General features: G+C 42.0%; 1 protein-coding gene across 8 annotated transcripts; it reads right to left on the bottom strand.

The window, feature by feature from the left end:
- Window positions 1–2,413: 2,413 nt before the first annotated feature.
- On the bottom strand, window positions 2,414–13,386 carry LOC147434766 (uncharacterized). Of its 8 annotated transcripts, none has more exons than XM_086491190.1 (6): window positions 11,390–11,848; window positions 11,200–11,276; window positions 3,417–3,488; window positions 3,237–3,326; window positions 2,978–3,155; window positions 2,414–2,896 (listed from the first exon to the last, which is right to left on the bottom strand). In XM_086491190.1, the coding sequence occupies exons 5-6, from the start codon at window positions 2,999–3,001 to the stop codon at window positions 2,456–2,458; spliced, it is 465 nt and encodes a 154-aa protein (XP_086347316.1). In that variant the 5' UTR covers window positions 3,002–3,155; window positions 3,237–3,326; window positions 3,417–3,488; window positions 11,200–11,276; window positions 11,390–11,848; the 3' UTR covers window positions 2,414–2,455. The 8 variants fall into 8 exon arrangements, 5 of the variants coding, with proteins under 5 accessions (XP_086347316.1, XP_086347317.1, XP_086347318.1 ...); XR_015185383.1 differs by lacking the exons at window positions 2,414–2,896; window positions 2,978–3,155; window positions 3,237–3,326; window positions 3,417–3,488 and adding exons at window positions 3,495–6,846; window positions 6,918–8,278; window positions 8,417–9,021; window positions 9,129–9,262; XM_086491191.1 differs by lacking the exons at window positions 2,414–2,896; window positions 2,978–3,155; window positions 3,237–3,326; window positions 3,417–3,488 and adding exons at window positions 3,495–6,846; window positions 6,918–8,278; window positions 8,417–9,262.
- Between the last annotated feature and the right edge of the window lie 6,599 nt (window positions 13,387–19,985).

Below are 19,985 nucleotides of genomic sequence, written 5' to 3'. Positions count from 1 at the left end.
AACATTACTAAAAATTGGCTCATTTGTGAGTGAAAAGGCTTTGAAGCCGGTCCTCTTGCGCGATATTATAGTTTTTCTCTTGAATTATTCTGCGAGCTGCTAAATCATCGATATTCTACTCACAAGCCTTTTTCATTTGGGAGTGCAGCATCTCGTGAAGCAAAAAAATTAGGCAAAATAGTAAAACACTATATGTGGTAAACAAGTGATAAAATCACAAGGCCTATCATCCACAACACTATATCATCAGAAGTAGTTTTTAGACAAATCGATTAAAACCAAAAAGGGGCAATTGGCAAGTGGCCAAATGTATCCTTCAAGATTGTTAAAAAAGAGGTCCATAACTCCTATGGTTGTGAGATGCACGATGCCACCCACTAGCAAGTTGTACCCGGGGCTCAACATCATTAGGGTAGTGAGATAACTAATATCTTCTTGTATGCTATCCTTCAGCAGTCTGTTGTAGGAGAGGTCCAACACCTATATGCTATCATTAGGAAAAGTTTGGACTCAAAAAAAGGACTTTTTGGCGTTAGAGAGCGAATGTTGTTCGACCAATAGAGTTTGAGTCACCACAACGGTAACTCCAATTTATTTGATTTTTATCTCAATTTTTTGCATTTTCAAAAAAGAGTTTTTTCTGTTAAAAAGATCTGAATAAGAAGATACGACAAGATTTGTGCAAATTATTCCCCTGCCATGGCCGACGAATGCCGAATGTGCCATAACTCACATTCAATGAGGCACACCTTTTGATAAACACTTTTCGAGCTACTACTTCTTGTGTAAACTAGTGAGTCTCTTTTCTTCTATCGTTTTTGCATAGTGTCACTTCGCAGCCAATAGAAGTAGAGATGGAAGAAAGACGACCACGACGACCATCCGTCTCTGTTAAATCTGTGGAACTATTCAACAGCTTTGACTTAGACCATGGTCATTGGATGCCTATCACAGTCACCATTGGTAGTTGGGTTCTGCTTCAAACGAAAAACGGATGTCAAATGAATTCATCAACATCTACAAAGGACGTGTGAAAGATTTTCGCTTGTCTCAAACGGGAAAGACATTGAAAGAGGTGCTCCTTGAGCATGCATATATGCACTCCGAACTACGACTACAACAGTCACCTTTGCGGTTTCCTGCTCATAGACCAAACTGTGTGACTACTATATTGCTAAAAAGTCTTTAAAGATCCTTCAAGTTATTTTGTAGACTATTTCTTGTGACCATTCTCTTATCTTTTGTTTTTGCATATATTTATCCTTCTAACAAAGAAGACTGGCAACCAGTTGAGTGCATAATTGGTATTTTTGATGTTTTTCATGCTTCGCTTGGAGAACTTATGTACAGAACTAGTGCAAGAAGAGCTCTCGCTCTCGCAGAGAGGGGAGTTTTCTTTTACGACTACTTTTACAACAGCCCTTGCTCTGTCCATGGATTTGGCACTTTGAAACCTTTCCCTCTTCCCCAACAAGATTCCCCAAAGTGGCCAATTCCAACTTCAGAAACCTCTGAGTGTTTTAAACTCAAGCTTCATCAGGAAATTTTGAAGTGTTTGCGACCAAACATTGCAAGCAGGCAAGTACGAGTCAGTCTATTTATGCCATTACATGTCTTTATAGATTTCTTCCACGAGTCAGTTTATTTATGCCATTACATGTCTTTATAGATTTCTTCCACGATGAGGAGGTTAGAAAAACAGAAACCATGTTCATCTGCAAATCCCAAACTTGCCTTGATTTTTTGGATGATAATTGGGATGTCAGTGATTCTGAAGGCATTTTTGTGCAAAGTTGACAAGCGCTCGGTTGTGTGCAAGTGTATGATAGCATCACAGAATTTTATAGTTTCTTTCTACTACATGAGGTGGCATCGAGTGAATGGTCAGTTGGTAGCTATGGATCAAGATTTAAGTGACAATGCTTTTAATCCCTTGATGTCCATCGAGATATGGTTTTCAAATTATTTGCTTACAGTTGTTGTGGTTAGATCAAATGTCACTTTAAGACAGGTTCGAGAGGATCTGTTAAATGAGTCCGATCTCAATTTGCCTTCAAAATTTGTTTTCAAGTGTAACATGCGAAAGGTACTAAGCTACATGTATTACTTTTATACGTTGATATTTCTATTGTGCTCATGTATCCCAATGTCTTATCGCGTACGTTGCATTGCAGGTACCTCACAGACAAGAAAATACGACTCTTTGTGCACAGATTACCAGTGACAGACTTGAAATAGTGAACTAACTGTACACAATGATTCAAATACTATTCTCAAATATTACTCGACAAAGACAGCTCTCTACATTACCAAACACCATTGGTCCTCACTCTCCCATTTTTTTGAAAAGCTATACACAACATTTTATAAACTTTGAACCATAATCAAAACAAAAGTCAAATTTCGATCCACTGCTTGTAATCAATTTGTCAAAAGTACATTTCATAATCTCTTTCTAATCTTGTGCGTGCGGTGATGTGGGGGCTGTTGGTTGAGGTTGGGGAGAGGTGGTGGCTTGGGGATTTGGGGGCTCTGGAGCTGCTTCATGAGTAGGAGAGGTGCTGGGTGGGGTGTTTGGGGGCTCTGGAGCTGCTTCATGAGCAGAAGAGATGCTGGGTGGGAGGTTTGAGGGTTTTGGAGCTGTTTCTTGAGGACGAGAGCTGGTGGGAGCTTGGATTGGGGAGGCATTTGGGGAGATATTGATATGTGCTTGTGTTGGTATGGCAGACAAGGGATATCTTGTCGATGGAGCCCTAGGCGTGGACCTTGGTGCTGGCGGGATAAAAGCATCACGTGCTCTGCCTGGACGCATGGTCGTGCAATTGATCAAGTTTTCAATCATTCTGTTTCTAAACGAAGAAACATCATCCTTTGAATAATCTGCCAAATTTCTTACCTACATTAAGAACATCATGTTTATTAACATAGCTACTAACTTATTAAGATACAAATCTGTAAACGAGTGTCAAATGCTTACACTTCTACGACTTCCATCAAACATGACCCCTAACAAAATTTCTGCATTGATTAAGACCCTCTATCCACAAGAGTAGGCATCGTCCTGCTTAGGAACTTTGCAACTAATAATCGTAAGATTCTCATATATCTGCTCTTGCGTTAAAGCTTCAAGAGCAGACACAAGCTTCCGAACAGATCTGCACAAAATACAATTAAATTTCATAAGCGACTTTTAACAAAATTCTATGCGATGTCGAACAAAATACAAAACCTCTTACCTACGTACTTCACCATGAAATCCATGGGATGAATTAACAAGGTAGCACCGGTTTCGTTCAAGGTGTAAGAGAACAAAACTCCAATGAGCGCTGTTACAAATAAACATAAGCAAAACATATGTCATCGCAACAAATTAGAGTTCATGATAAAATAATTTTACTATTGAAAACATTGCGTACCCTTCATGATAAGCCAGAACAAAAATTTTGCCGTCTCCATGTTCACTGACTGGAACCAATCAACTACTTCCACTAAAAATGTATCCTCGGCCGTCAAAACGACCGAGAGGTTCGAGTCAAGGACGCTAAATCATCTTACATATTCCAAGGCAAATTTGAAACCACAAAACTGTAAAGAAATTCGTTTCATACAAAATTGAATATATTAAAAGAATTTATTGTGAAAAAAAGAATAGCACGCACTAAAGCACGCAATTGATGATTGAGTCTGTGAGTTCCCTCGTTCGGTTCTGTAAAATTGCAATCTCGTGGGGGTGATAGGAAAAATACAGAATGCGTCCCCACAGAGGAAGGCCAACATGGAAATAGGGAAACAACAATGACAAATCATCAGCGTTGGCGTCGCTGATGGCATCTGCCATTTGTTCCTCCATCGTCTCAAGGCGTAACTGCTCCAATCTTTCATTATCGTCTTCTGTTGTGTCCCGCTCGGTGTTGAGACGGGTGCTGTATCGATGCATTTGTGTAGACACTTCATGAACTTTGACCTTGTCAATAGGTGGTATTCTAAGAATATTGTCCATCTTTCGGTCTGAAATACCGGCAGGCGATATTGTTTTGTCATACCTGAACCTGAGAAGGCGAAGTGTGTTGATATCTCGCGACATCAATGTGCCCTATGGGCGTGGGCCGAGAGAATGTAGCTGTCCTAGAAAAGCTCTACAAAAAAATCCTCGATGACCTCGTACAAGCACCCCATTGCACTTCGAGACCACCGGAAATTCAGGTTGTGTTGCTCGCAAATCTCACGAACAACTCTCTGGAATGGCAGTTTAGGTATTGCCAATAAAATGTGCTTTTGGAGATTACGAAGTTTGAGTAGAACGCTCTTATTCTGCTCGTATCTTCTTCTTCGCAATGTTGCCCGTAAACTACGGCATGGTCTTGCTCGGAATCACCTGCGATGTTGACGGTTGCACTGCAGACGAGCTAGCCTGGTCCTGCGGACCAGACTGGCCAGGATAAACCTTCCTTGTTGTTTGCTTTGTGCGGGCCATGACCTGAACGGGGAGAATGCGAGGAAATATGGAAATCTGGATGTGGATAAAAACGCAGAGTGACTAGAGACACTTCGAAAAAAACGATGAGAAAAAAGGGAGGGGGGGGTGGTTATATTAGCGAAATAAGTATAATCACATCTTAATCATGAGAAGAGGCGGCTGCATTAATCATGACATTGCGAGGTATGACGGGAAGCGTGCGAGCATAATGATTACGCGCCACGTGGCACATCGGGACTCAACGCGATATTGGTGGTGCCGAAATTAATGGCACTACCTATTCGCGGTGTGACACGACGAGGAAAGAAGCGCCCCAACGGGTTGCCCTAGCAACAACGGTATGTCGCGGCACAATGCGAGGAGGCGGACCGTGATGATTCTGAATTGCAGTGTTCGCGTTGTGGCAAGACAAAATGTTGTCGCGTCAAAACGCGATAAGGTTAGTTTGACCAGAGGTATCGCGCTGTGGCACAACAAAAAGGCATCACGTCACAACACGATACGGGGCATTCCTAAGTACTCTGGACTGGTCGTATCGCGTTATGACGCGACAACAAGCTATCGCGTCAAAACGCGATAGCGGTGCTTTTGTGGAGCGGCGGCACCAGTTTCGCGTTGTGGTGCGACCGTTCCACGACGGCGGCTGACACATGGCGTAATCATCACGACGACTGCATGATGCACGACGGCCCCATGATACACGTCAATCGATGTCATCAATGTTCTCAGGAGTCCTATAAATATGACTTGCTCCCCCATTTGCCCTTTGTTTGGATGTTGTGCTCTCTCGTCTATCTTCGCTTTTGAATTTCCGTTATGGACCCCTTCAATGTTGAAGCAGAGGAGGAAGTGCCTTGCTCTCAGGATGCCCCCCAAGACAAACTATCTCATTTTCTATACCACATTGGGCTTCAGCAGCGCGAGACAGAGATCAGGCCGATGTTCAATCCAAATTTTTCTTTGCATGAGTGGATTGTCTCCGCACAACATTACCTATCAGGTTTTGAGTAGACCTACCAGCAGGAAACGTCCCGTGACACTGTCGAGATACAAGGAGTTCGTTTTGTTCACATGAAGGATATCAATTCGGACTCCTCCAAGAAACGCATATTTTCTAGGAGTTGCCTTAAGCTGCCTGTGCACTTGCGGATAACAGACTACAAGTATACACTTCATAACCGCAAGTGTCGAGTAGCTGAATATTATGTAGGTTTTATTTTATATTTGCATTTAATTTTGGATGAGCATGTTGATGCTGCAGAGGCCTCGCTAGAGGATCATACTGGGGAGGGTCAAGAGCCCAAGTCTCGGGGAAGCCTTGCCTTGCAGATTTCAGTGGGAGTCCACAGTGGGAGTCCAGCTTCAAGAGGGTGCTTTGCCTACTAGTGTTCTACCTACCATACCTATTGGTGATTTGCAGTACCCTTGATGACGTTGAAGACACTTTCAAGATATTTAGGAGGGGCCGTCATTAGGTGAAACGCAGATAAAATAATGCTTTTAAAAAAAAGGGCGCATTGTATATGTTTGGCCAAGGACCAGGAATGTATGGTTTGCGTAGTCGCTATTTTTTGACCCAAGCAGCATATGGTTTGGCATGCGGAATCGCTGACTCTGTGCAATTACTAGAGTATGACAAGCATGCTATGTTTCGCAATAAACAACGAATTGCGCATCTGCCTATTGAAGAATGTCTCTTGTGGCTGTGAAGGTGGAGACAAATATACTGTCGACAAACGAACCTGCATGACTAGGTTGCAAAAGACCAAGGCAAGAAGAAGACGATAACACAGCAGGCAAAAAGGCCAGAATATTTTGTAACTTTTCCTGACGAAGATGAAGAATAGAGAAGCTCCAATTTATATTGTCGATGCCAAAAAATAGTACATTTTCTATCAAAACAATGAGTACATTATGTTTCTCACTTTTGTGACTGGTTGTCTTGTCTTGGCACAAAAAATTATATTATGTTACAATGCGCTATCTTTAGGAAGTCTCAAACAACTTGGGTCGGAGTTGTCCAAGTAATTCCAATGCAATATTTTTGAAGTCGCCACTCTGCATGTCGCGATGCCGCAGAAGATGCCTCCCATATTTCCTTCTTCCGTCGTTTGCTTGTTAATCTCATTGCATGGCCAATCTGACTGTCTTTGACATATTCCTTTCGATGTGTTCTATGCATAAGTTTTCAATAAGTCCATTGATGTAGTTCCTCCAAACTGTTGGCTTTGTTTGCACCACCTCCGTGACGTGTGGTTGAAATAGCCAATACGGGCTTGGTAGTGAGTTTTCTCCATACCTTGTGTAGACCATATAGCCAAGCTACCATACTGCCTAGCAAACCAAGGCATGTGGTTGCATATGATATGCTGCAAAAAAAACGAGCCTATTGTTTATATGTAAATATATAATCACAATTTTATCAAATAAAGTAATATACCATGTAATGAGTTATGTGTTGATTTGTCCATGCAGTTATGAAAGACCTGTGGAAGGTCTCCAGAGCGTTTTAAAACAATGTATAGTCAGTATCTCTCCAAGTATTGAGCTCACAAAACTTGAATATGGAATCCAAACTTTTCCACACGTTCGCTTTGCGAGTCCTTGCTGCACCATTGTCTGCGTGGTCAACCACTGCATTGTGCAGGTTTCTCCACCGGTTGTATCTCAATGTCAACATTTCCTGAGCACTTTGGCTTTTGCGTTGTCTGCCACTTGTTGGCATCGGCAAGAAGAGACGGGCTTTCACACCGCCAATAGATAACTTCTTTGGCACATCTCGACCATTCTTAGACCTCTTCTCGTCCTGCTCTATTTTTACATGTCCTCCATGCAAGCCCATATCTGAGAAAACTATTTCCAATGATAATATAGCCCTTTGTTTTGCTGATGCTGGCCGAGTGGTCCAAGCAAAACAAATGTACAGAAACATAAGTTTCTCAATGATTTTGCAGAGTGCATGCATCGTGCAAATATGTACTCTGGATAGTGGAATATCCAACACTGGATGGAAGTTAAGGTCCTGCAAGTTCGTGTCCGGTGCTCTCCCCCAATTTCTTTTGTCAAGAACAATGACTCCTCCCATGCAATACAAACAAGGGGTTTTACTTGTTGCTCCTTTTGAGATGTTGTACATACACTTTAGGGTTTTGAGATCTCCAGCCATATGCCACTCCACTGTGTAAGAACCCATGCCTAATACATCGAGTGTCTTTCCATTTCTCTGTTCGCTTATGACTTCAGGAATACTTGTTTGATGAAAAACCCAGTTAAGAATATCGAAATTCTCTGAAGGCACCTCAAATGGGAAAACCAAACCAATCAAATGAAACATATCGAATCATTTTTTTAAACAAAAACTTGTTGATATCAAACTTTGAATGTGGCTAATAAGAAAATATTGTTTTCGGATTGCACGCTAAAGTTTCTAGGGTCATCTGAAACAATGCTTTCATTTAATGCTCTATTCATAAATGTCATTGTGACACGCTCAACCTTTGTCTCTTTCACTAGCTCGCACTCATCCAATTTAAGCACAAACTTCAAAACTCCATTGCATTCCTCTTGAGAAACCTCGAACAATTGAACAATATATGTCTGCAAAGCTACTAAATCATAAAATATATTATTGTATTTGTCATAGACCACTTCCTTTACTGATGGCGATCTGTACATTGCTTCAATGTGAAAAGTAGTGCCCAATGTCCGAAGCACTTCCTGGTTAACCTCCAGTCTTGTCTTTCGAATGGAGAAAGGATTTGGCAACAACGTGTGCTTGAGATTAAACTTTTTACTTTGTTGCTGCATAGTTTCGTAAACAGAAAATTAAATAAATGGACTATTTTCAAGTTTTCAAATGCTACACATATCCAATATACCTAAAAATTGCAGACATTTGATTTGACAGGTGAAGACAATTGATTCAAACACCAGACATACCTAAAAATTACAAAATAACATTTGTTGAATGTTCCGGCTTCATCCAGAATTGACTGAACATCATGTGTTGGGAGTTGATTTTGTTTCAAAAGAGTGTCATGTTGCTTAGCAACAATCTTGCAGTAACGCTTATCCTCCAAAAGTCCGGCGACATCTTTGCGTTTAGTATAAGACCATAAGGAATTGAAGAAGTTGATGTGTTGTTGTCAATATTTGACTGAGGATGTAGCAACGATCAAAGCATAAATATGAAAAGTAAGATATAAAACCACAAATGTAAAGATAAATTAAACCTGCTTGAATAATAATCTTACTTGATTGCTTTAACCCTCTTCTTCAAACCCCCAGAACCAACCTTCAGTTGTTCAATGTCTCGTAAGCGTCGTTCTCTTAACCGAGGACCCAAGACAGTATTTTTTTCTCTGAGATCCTGCGTGAGCTGCGTGATGCTTTCGTCCTTGCCTTTCAGTTCCTGAGCGCACTCTGTCACAGTTTGCTTCAAGCAAAAGTTTTCTTTGTGTGCAAGGTCTCTCTCTCAAGCTTAAGAATATCACTTCTGGCCGCCAAATGCTTGGTGTAGCCATATAAACCAGAATAACCGTCTCCTACATAGTTCAACAATGACGTTATGTTTCTAAACGATGGAGTTGAGTTGGTGATAGGATGCTCAAGATACATCTTGCCATCCACCAAAGATCAACGCTTTTTTTACCTTGAAATCTAAAGTTCTCTTTTGAAGCTTCGGAAAGGATGCCTCGCTTATTCTTCATCTGGAGAGGCTCGTATTCTTCTCTGAACAGTTCGATATGCATATGATACACATCGTTTTGACTCCTCGTCTGAGTTCTATGTGAAGATGATAATGACATTGAGACGACTTGGTGAATGAAAGCTCAAAACAGAGAAGAGCGCAAGAGTGGAGCAAATGGAAGAGAGCTCAAGGGAAGAGGCTGCGCGCAACCGAAAAGCAAGAGAAATGCAAAACTGAGGAGAAGAATAACATTCAATGCACCTTGTTGAGCATCAAATCTTAGTTATTAAAATCCAAAAAATTGAGATAATCGACGTTCAATTGGAAGCCGTCGTATGTTATCATCGCCTGAACACTTTTTGAGAGTTTTAATAAACATACCTCCCAAATTTGATATCCGAGTTTTTTTGAAAGTGTTATCAAAAATAAAATTAGGGACTTTTTATTCTCTCTCTAAGCTGACCTAGCATTTCTTACAAGGCCCATTTTTTAGTCCAAACTTTTCCTAATGTGAAGTATGGATCGTCGTTTAAGAGATTTCCCACATAGAGTCTAGAGGAGTTGCATAAATTCTTCAATAAATTAGTTAGGGTAAGAGCTTCTAGAGTTTGCACATGGTCGAAGCTCGCAAGGACAAGATGGCTACTCTGCTAGTGCTGAAAAATACAAATGGCAAGCACTCTGCGAGAAATGGGCGCTGCTCGATTTGTGGAACGGAGGTCCATGGAGTAGCTGTTTAAGGACCCCCTCTTCAGGTCTTTAACCAAGAAGGCCCCCTAGAAGCTGAGGCAAGATGTGGGAACCAACAACTCTCGAGCCTAGCCCACCCACGTGCGTAACATCCAATCAACGATAAAACGAGTAGCACCCAAAGTAAAAATGGCTCACGAGGATGCAAACATGGAGCTAAAGGAAGAAGTAGAGGAACTAGCCAAAAGAAAGCAAGAAGGAAGAGCACAAAAGATGGCGAGAGGCCAAAGCACAGGCTGCGAGCGTCATCCTTGAGCTTCTCAAATAAAAAGGGGTTTTGCTGGACACCGTCCACATAGACAATACAACTGAGAAGTTTTTTAGGATTGCTCCTACAGCGATAAAAAGTTCTCTTGCTCCATCATGCCGACAACATTGCACATGATGCTTTCATGGCATGTTTCAATTGCACCTTCACATTCACACCATGTTAATTCCTTTCAATGCAGTATTGCTCGACTCCTTTAGCTTACCATCAAGCTTTTCAACCTCCTCACTGTTCCACAAAACAGTAAAAGAAGACTTTGTGATGGCCGTATTTGCACCCGGCTGATGCCGAAATGCGTGATGCTCCTGAACTAGTCACATTGGCAACCTTTTTCACATTGGTCTCTCAATGAGAACTTCCATTAACATGCCAATGGAGGTATTCCATTGCCATACCATTTCTAGCTTCAGAAACCTACAAACCATTCAGCAAATACACCTTCAAAGATCAGAAACTTTACCCTGAGCACACCGTAACTATGCTTCCCTGTGGCCTATCTAGGCACATTTTGGTGGCATTCTGAGCAACAATGTGACCAGGCCACAACCGTCTTGCTTGAGCTTCTCATCGAGAAATACGTTTTGATTGGACACAGTCTGCATAGACAATACAACTGGGAAGTCTTGTAGGATTGCTCCTACAGCGGTAAAAAGTCACTCTCGCTCTATTAAATCGATATCACTGCACACAATGCTTTAAAGGCACGTTTCAAATGCACCTTTCAATGCGGTATTGCTCCACTACTTTAACCCACCATCAACCTTATCTATATGCAAAAGCCTCATGCAGAAAATGCCAGATGCTACGAAACAAGCCACTTTGGCGACTTTTATCACGTTGGTCTCTCAATGAGAACTTCATTACAATGCAATAAATACAAATAGGAATTCAGTGCCATCAAATTTTGAGCTTCAAGACACTACAAACCTTTCTGCTGCAAATAGACCTTCAAAGATGAGAAAGATCGAACTTTATGATGGGAGAGGTTGTCAATAGAAAGCTTAACACACTTACAGGATCCAAATCAAAAGAGAAATTTGTAGCAAGGGAAGCTTCTGTTGTGGATGCAAATTTGACCAAAAATTCACCACCTAAAGACAAATAAACACAAGGAAAATTGGAGCCGTTTGAGGAAAATTATCCTATAAACTCATCTTTGAAGCTAGTAAAACAAAGCTAATACGACAAAAATGCCAAGACTTACAAGCATAGAAACTGATGTACATCTTTGAGGTAGAACTTTGACACTCTTAGGAGTGTCAACACAAAACAAAAGCCTTTCCACACGACTCCGATTCTAGCTGTACAAAACTGCTTGCTGTGATTTTGTTACATATGGTAAGAGTAGCCTTTTTGGCCCTTAGCCCAGCTGCACCAATCCAGATGGATAAGCCATGGAGACCCCCACTGTGGTAACTCTATCACTCTTGACGAGGATACTGCATGATACAACCAACCAGGTATGTGCTTCTCGTGACGGGGTGCCAAGATGCAAGACCATAAAGAACACTTGGATATGAAATCCTTGCTATAATTTACAAAAACCTCTATTCACCCTGTGCAAAACCTTTGCTAGCATGAGAAAGATGAAAGGCAGGTCAAGCAGCAGCTCTAACAAAAACTTAACACTATCAATCTTCATCCTTCTATGGACCAAGAAGCCACCACTATGTGTGCAGGAAATTCGCAGCCATGATCAAGTCCGGAGTCATTTCTGGCTCGATGTCAAACTCCGTCTCAATGCCACTGTCAAAAAAGAGCATGGCACACCTCTCTCTCTCTCTCTCTCTCTCTCTCTCTCTCTCTCTCTCTCTCTCTCTCTCTCTCTCTCTCTCTCTCCAATGGAAGCAAAGCTATACATACAATCATCATTAGTCAGACTATGGTGATGGTGGTGACGGTCTTACTTGGAAAACTGCAAAGACCAGTAGAAAAACTCGCATACTTTTTCCAGAACCGGTGTGCTTATCTCCGGAAGCTTGACTTCCCCAACCTCGGTCTCCTTGAAGCCTCCTGTGAGCAGAATACTGTGAGCATTTACATTAAATAACCACTGAAATTACCCAAAGAAACTGACCAATGCATCACGAAGTAGTTGGGAGCTCATGTAGAAACATCTTGGGTAAGGCCATGTGCATGAATACATGTTCAAGACTCACAATGATCTCTCTATTGTTCCCAACAGGTGGGCATCAATGGAGTCCATGAATATGCCTCCATTCAGCATGCAATTACACTGAAAGACCTAGATCAAGACCTAGATCAGAGTCACTAGGATGCCAATCTTGCTTAAAAGACCTCAGTGGGCATCACTAGGATGCCAAAAACTTGTGCAGGTCCCATTCTTGTTGGAAAGCTCTCCGGCACCCAACAAAGATGTAGAGTTATTTCAATGGTTGGCTCTCTGTGCTGTCGTTTCTGAATCCTACCTTGGTTAGCCTCAAAGTCCCACCTTATCTGAATCCTACCTTGGTTAGCCTCAAAGTCCCTCTAAGGTGGTTGAAGGGACAGCCATTTTACATATTTTGTTAAGGTTTTCAAGGCTCTTACGCTACAGTGAATCATACTGCATGATGCGAGGACGTATTCCACCACTATTCCCTTCCCATTTGGGCATTGATGGTATACGTGGAGAAGTATATGCCCGTCTCTTACCCAACGACAAATTGAGCTTTGCCTGCTTAGAAAATGCAATTGCTCCTGTAGTGAGGGAGGCTTAAACTTGCTGGGAGCAAGTCAGGAGTAATTATCTCTCTCTCTCTCTCTCTCTCTCTCTCTCTCTCTCTCTCTCTCTCTCTCTCTCTCTCTCTCTCTCTCTCTCTCACTCTCACACACACACACACACACACACACTCTCGCGCACACAACATGCATGACCAATATGCGCTTCCGTTAAACAACTCGATTCTTACCCACAGTAGCGAATACAACAGAAATCAGTGTGCATTCACATGCATTGGAGTGGGGTGCTTTTGCGCCATAGTTAGATGGGCAGACAGACCGTAAAGAGAGAGGATCTTACCGGAGGAGCTGAGCATGCTTTTGAGGGTGTTGGAGACGACGGCAGCCTTGCGATCAATGACGAACTCGAACCCCTCCGCACTCACTAGCGTGATAGTGTCCTCCTTACGCATGGCTATGGCGAAGAAGAACGCAAGCCCTGCACGAGAGAGAGAGAGAGAGAGAGAGGGAGAGAGGGGGGGGGGGGGGGGGGGGGGGGGGGGGGGGGGGGGGGTCTTTAAAGGAGGCATGGGAGGAAGTGATGGGTCCTTTCTGTTCTTTTTCAAAGTGGATGAGAACGAACGTGAAGGTCGTCCTTACCCAGTTTACACATTCCCCCCCTTGTTATTTCGTCCCATCTTTATCTCTCTCTCACAGTCTCACTCACTTCTCCTTCCAAGTTGGAACGTCAAGAGAGGCCCTCGTCACTAAGGGGGCGAATGGGATTGGATTATGGCATTATTCCTCACACGTCCATAGCCTTGAGATGGAGCAGCGACCTCGCTCACCCGTGGCAAGCACGTGTGGACTCATAGCACAATGAGTTGATAGCTATATGCGCCACGCGTGGATTAGAGGCGGCTCGATCAATCAATCGATCAGCTAGGGCAAGCATTGGATTCCAATGGCCACCAAGCCACAAAATATCAACAAAAAGTGCATGCCAAAGTTGTTCAAATCGATAAACAACCATCATGGATTTGCGGGTGCAAACTCGTTTGCAAAGAATGATATGGTTGGGGTCGTCTTGTTAAAAATGAAGGACTACTTTTGCTATAGTTGACATAGAGTGACCTAAGCTTAGCCATGGGGGGAATGGGATTGATCACTTGCATGAAAAGTGCAAGATGACAAGTCCAAGTTTCTTGGAGGCCGCTATCTTTGCGGGTGCAAACTCGTTTGCAAAGAATGATATGGTTGGGGTCGTCTTATTAAGAACTCAGCCTGAAAATGGAGGACTACTTTCACTATAGTTGACATAGAGTGACCTAAGCTTAGCCATGGGGGGAATGGGATTGATCACTTGCATGAAAAGTGCAAGTTGACAAGTCCAAGTTTCCTGGAGGCCCCTATCTTTCTTCCTTTCTACTAAAAGGGGCATCCCAAGTTACTCATGCCTTACACATGGAGAGGAACTTTGTATATTTGTGTGAGTCAATGGACGTTTGTGAGCTTAAAATTTTGGTGAGATTTTGTATGGGAGCACAACCATGGGTGCAACTATGCTTAAGCCCTTGGTGAGTGCCACTGAGGCTAAAGGGGCACATCTATTCACTTGCATTGACATCAAGTCCTGGGAGAGAAGCATAGAAAAGCAAGAGAGGCTCATAAGGGGGGGGGGGGGGGGGGGGGGGGAGATAGAGATGAAGATAGACACACATATACACACACAGGCAGAGTGAAGAGAAGTTTTTAGCATCAGGGGAACGGAACCGCTCCGCTCCCAAGGGACCTCAAAGATTTTTCCACCCACAAGTCATGAACACCTAAGAGGGAAATGGGATTCCAATCTACCATGCTTGGGTGATAGACAAGTTATTCCATTTTCCTCTTCTTATTCACACGCACAAAAAACATCAGGGAAACAATCCAAAGAGACCTCCGACATAGAGAGAGAGAGAGAGAGAGAGATTGTATTATCATGTGAAAGTCGAATATGACCTATGCGACCAAATGAAACATCTTGTATGCTATATTTTGAGCTAATTAGTGACTTTTGATGCTTGAGGACTACAAATATGAGGATGGCAATTGAGAGTCCACGAAGCGGTTAAGAGAGAAAGGTATGTAGAGAGTGGTTTGGATTGAAAATGTGATGGAAGCAAGCTTGAGTGTGATCAAAAGTCGATCATTCAAGTAAGGTATGATGCTCATACTCTTGAACTTGCAAGGGGCATGGTGTGCGTACATGACAAGACTCTTCCCCGGTGCCTTAATGTCCTATCTCACTCAAAGGGAATCTGTGTGTGTGTGTGTGTGTGTGTGTGTGAGAGAGAGAGAGAGAGAGAGAGAGAGAGGGAGAGAGGGAGAAGAAGAGAGAAGGGGCATGGAAATTGTCAAGGGCTCTTGCAATGTGGGCTTCCAGAGAACATTATGGCACTTATGATTGCACGTGATTTCCAATGGCATTTGATCCATTGTGAGAGAATGAGTTGCAAAAGGGATGAATGGGTGTGTGTGTGTGTGTGTGTGTGTGTGTGTGTGTGTGTGTGAGTGAGAGAGAGAGAGAGAGAGAGAGATTACTTGTTGCGAAAGTCACTAAACTTGTACTAGCATAAGATGTGGGCTATTTTTGCCATAGTAGAGTTCAAAATTAAACATCAAGTGCATACGTAGGTGATGAGCACTGCTCGAAAAAAACCATTTTCTTGGCCATGTTTTTTAAGGGCAAACTAGTTAAACAACCAAGATTTATGCCAAAATCTAGGGTATTCGCCAAGGCTTACAACTAAAATGCCCAATTTTTTACCTTGAAAATCAAACCTCCACGAATTTACAATTGAAAAATTTACACAACAAATCAGGATATGTGAGCACTGGTGGTGTGCAAAGGGTTAGGGATGAAAGCACCCAATAAAGTACCGCAACCCATCATGTTCTCCAATCTCTGACATGTAAGGCACCATTTTATAACTCGCCCGTGGGGACTATCCTCATAATCATGTATAGTCCTCTATCCTTTGGTGGTGCAAATGGTTTTGATGTATAGGAGGCTTAATGCATGATTGCAACAAATATGGCAATGCACAAACGTGGGAGACAAAGAAAGGGAAGTTTCTTGTCGAGAGGATGGGTTTGCCTTAGAAAGGGACTTGAATTGTCGGTCAAAGGCTTCTACTAAGAAAGAGCTCAAGCCTCTTGGTCAAGAAGAAAGGAAGGGTAAACTCTTTGTATGTGTTTGTGAGAGAGGCAAGAGAATGAGTAGGCTAGTCACTATTTTAACAAAGCAAGGACCTTCTTTGACCTTATGAGGAGTTAACCTAGGATGACCATGCCCACAAATCATAGAGTCTACACAGTACTTGGGAAAAACCTTTATTTAAAATATACAAAAATCTCTTTAGGTTAATTCTTAAGCAAAACTTTTTATAAAGTAAACTTTATTTTTAAGCATATTGTTACTATTTTCTTATAGAATTTAAACTAAATTTTCCTTTTTCAATCTCCTCTCGATAAGTTGTCTTAAATTTCTAATGAGTTCAAGGCACACTTTTTCCCAACGTTGAATTTACATGTTTGCCTCCCACTTATTGGGGAGAGAGTAGTCAAAGGCTAAAGTCTAGATTCTCTTTGGGGCTTAGCTACAAGAAAGTCCAAAGATGAAGCTCACAGATCTCTAGAGAGCAGTGCTTAAAAGAGACAACTCCTCATTTAGAAAATCTAAAAATGGTAGGAAAAAAGCAAAGTGACAAAGAGAGTAATTTCCCTTTAAATTAATCAATAAAGATTTTTAAAAAACAATCTAAGTGCTAATATTAAAGAAAATGTTTCTCAAATATTTGGTGGGTTTTTTATTGTGTTTTGTTTTGTTTTGGGGGGGGGGGGGGGGGCAGAGTAATGGGATCGACGATTTAGGTTGAGGGACAGGATCTCAAGATGCACTAAACACGATCGTGCAAAAAGCTAAGCGCAGTAAACCTGCTCAATGAGAAAAACGAGGCACGCTACCAAGATTTGAAACGATGATCTTACAGTCCGGGTTCAACGTCACATAAGCTAACCACCTCACCCGCACATGCATCATGTATGCATAATCAATTTTATGACATTATATTGTGAGGTGATATACATTTCCCAGATTGTCCAAGTTTAATGCTCGTCCAAGTTTAGTTTTTGATTTGACTCTTGAAATTGCGATCTCCCCAACTTTCGTGCTTGAACTTCTCCGCTTTCGGGTCAAACCGCCTCTGACCCGAAAGCAGAACTTACTGAGCAAGCAGAATCAAAAGCCTCTGACCCGCATGATCACGGGCAAGCGATTAAGCAAGTAGCCTCTGACTCCCCAACCGGCCAAGGTGAGCAAGCTGTTGTAGGCAAAGAATCAAAGGCCTCTGATTCAGTACTTGGGCAAGCTGAGAATGCCTCTGAACCTAATGATCTTGGTCAAGCAAATCAGCAAAGCAATCATGCAGCCCCTGACCCGCAAATCATTGGGCAATCTGCCAGTGCTGCAGACACAATCAACCTGCCATACAAAAGTTGCACGCGTTCGAAAATAAAACCCCTGTTGCGACGTGAGGGGTATTCCCTCATTGAAGCCTGTATCCCCGACCCTGGACATGCTCCACCCTTGCCTTTACCTTCCGTAGCTCTAATAAAGGAGAGCTCACATCCCCTTCAGTAATCTGCCTCGCCATTCACAACCCCCCTCCCATGAGTTGCTCAGAGCTTCAATGCTCACCTCTCCTTGCGATGCGTAACACATTACTGCCCCCACTCAAATCCTATGGCATCGCCAATTGCATGACTACCTACTGTCTCTATCTCACAGCCGCTGTCTGTATTGCTCATGATGCCCACATAAATCAATCTCTCTCTCTCTCTCTCTCTCTCTCTCTCTCTCTCTCTCTCTCTCAAGTGCGCGTTGATGCCCAAGTTGTCTCCGTTGGCGCATTTTGATGTAGATTTGTAGACATACTCTATGCTCAGTACTCTCTCTCTCTCTCTTTCCCTTTCCTCCCTCAGCTCAGTACTCTCTCTCTCTCTCCCTTTCCTCCCTCGACCGAGTCGGCCTCTCCATTTCATCATTTCCTTGAGATGTTGCAAATAATGAATACCCCACTACCCCATCTGCCAATCAAAAAAAGTACGAAGGAAAAAAATTAACTCTCCTTTTTCCCTAGGAAAAAAGGGGAGTCATCGCTATGGCCTCACCCCTTTGGGGTAGGGCAAAAAAGAGGAAAAAGTCTCTTTGTAAATTGTAAGAGGGAGATCTAGTTGCAATTTGCAAATGTCAAGGCTCATGGTGGGCCAATTCTAGGCTCTAGCCCTACTATACTCCTCCATGGTACTTGTGCAAACCTTTAACTTCTTTGCAAACAAATAAATAGACCACCTTATATATTATATGTATATTTTATATATATATATATATATATATATATTATATATATATATATATATATATATATATTATATATATCCTTTAAGCAAACACAAAATCTTTATTGGTAGTGCTAGGTGCCTCTTATCTTACTTTTCATAGAAAAGTCCAAAAGAAAGTCTTATGCATATCTTCAAAGGACTTTTATCAAGTTCAAGAAAGGAATCCTACTGAAAAGCATCAATTTTTTGTGACCATACCATTCCTAACTCATTCATATCCTTTCCCTAGATCTTCTTGGATTTCACCTTTTAATACCAAACGCTCATTAGGTTTGAATCTTTCCCTCTCAATGGACGTGCTTGTCTTTATCTCAACAAGACCTCAATTAATTGGAACCTCATTCGACCTCACGTTCCACCATACTATGTTCGCTCTATCAGCTATGTTACAAGATACCCCCTTGGTGATTAAAGACGGAAAGAAAACAAAAGCGAGGCAAGAAGCATAGGAAATGGGATGGCATGTAGCACGACACGAACAGAAGGGCAAACACGTAACAAGTGATGATACGAGGAGCCACTCGGCATTTTGAGCTTTACAGTTGTCTTTCGAGAGCTGACATGTGGGAAGTCATGCATATGTGTGTGGGGTTGGGGAAGGAGTATTTTTTTATCGATTAAAAGTCACTCGATAGATAGCGAGTTGCTCGTGGTGGTTTGGTTAGCTCAAAAACTATAGATCGAAGACACGAATGCTAGAGGTCGATTTTGGAGGAGAGTCTTGCATCGACTCGAGCCACGATTATTCCTTGGGTAATCACTTAAACCTTATTAGTTAGTAAGGCTCCATAATGGGTTTTTTTTTTTTTTACCAAACTCACAATTGTGAGTGGGGAAATGTATTAAAATCTCAACAAAATGCCCAAAGCATTATGAAACCGAACCAAAGTGAGGTTCCATAATGTTCTTACCTTGCCTAGGCTTGGTTATTATAAAAATCAAACCTAATTATTACAATCATCAAAAAACAAATTAAGCCATGCCTTGGCTTGTGGGAGAGGTTGATGCACCATGACTTGCCAAGAAGATCTAGAAATCACTAAATTACGTTTAATTTTTCGAAGCAAAAATTTGTAGGAATGTGGGTACAGTGAATTAGCAAGCAAACGACACCATTTTATTACATGCATAGTATTTACACGTGTTTGTTCCATTGGACAAGCTATATCAAAAACTAGAATTTATTCCTATTGAGAATATTAGAAAATCTACATATCAAAGAATTTAGTCTATTTACTTGCATTTTTAGTGATGTAATTTCATTGTGGAGAAGTGAGATGTGCTCCTCCAACTTGCAGGCTTGTGCATGGACGACATTGGCTCCATAGTCATCAATTGCGATTTTCAATACATCTACAGCCTTATGTAAGAGCTAGGGTTGAGGTGGAATGATTAGAGTAGCATTTATAGTGAGAGATTAAAGATAGAGATCAGACAATGCACAAAGTGGAAAAGCCAACAACAATACTTGATTATGAGATGAACTAGCAACACTACTAGTGTGTGTATAAAGTGTGGCTACTTATATAGGAGTAGCAAGGCTAGTGTAAGTGGAAGTACAATGGTTAGGTGCACCTGTCAAGGGGTAAGAGGCATCTCCCCAAAGGGCAGAGGTCAGCCTCCCAATGTAAGATCCAAAGGGCACTCTTTGGCTCCTTCTGCAACTCACTTAAGCCCACATGCTATCACATGGT

Source organism: Adiantum capillus-veneris, chromosome 19 (assembly GCF_014529385.1).
Source record: "Adiantum capillus-veneris isolate H3 chromosome 19, ASM1452938v2, whole genome shotgun sequence".
NCBI lineage: Eukaryota > Viridiplantae > Streptophyta > Polypodiopsida > Polypodiales > Pteridaceae > Adiantum > Adiantum capillus-veneris.
This window is presented reverse-complemented; position numbering and strand designations above follow the sequence as displayed.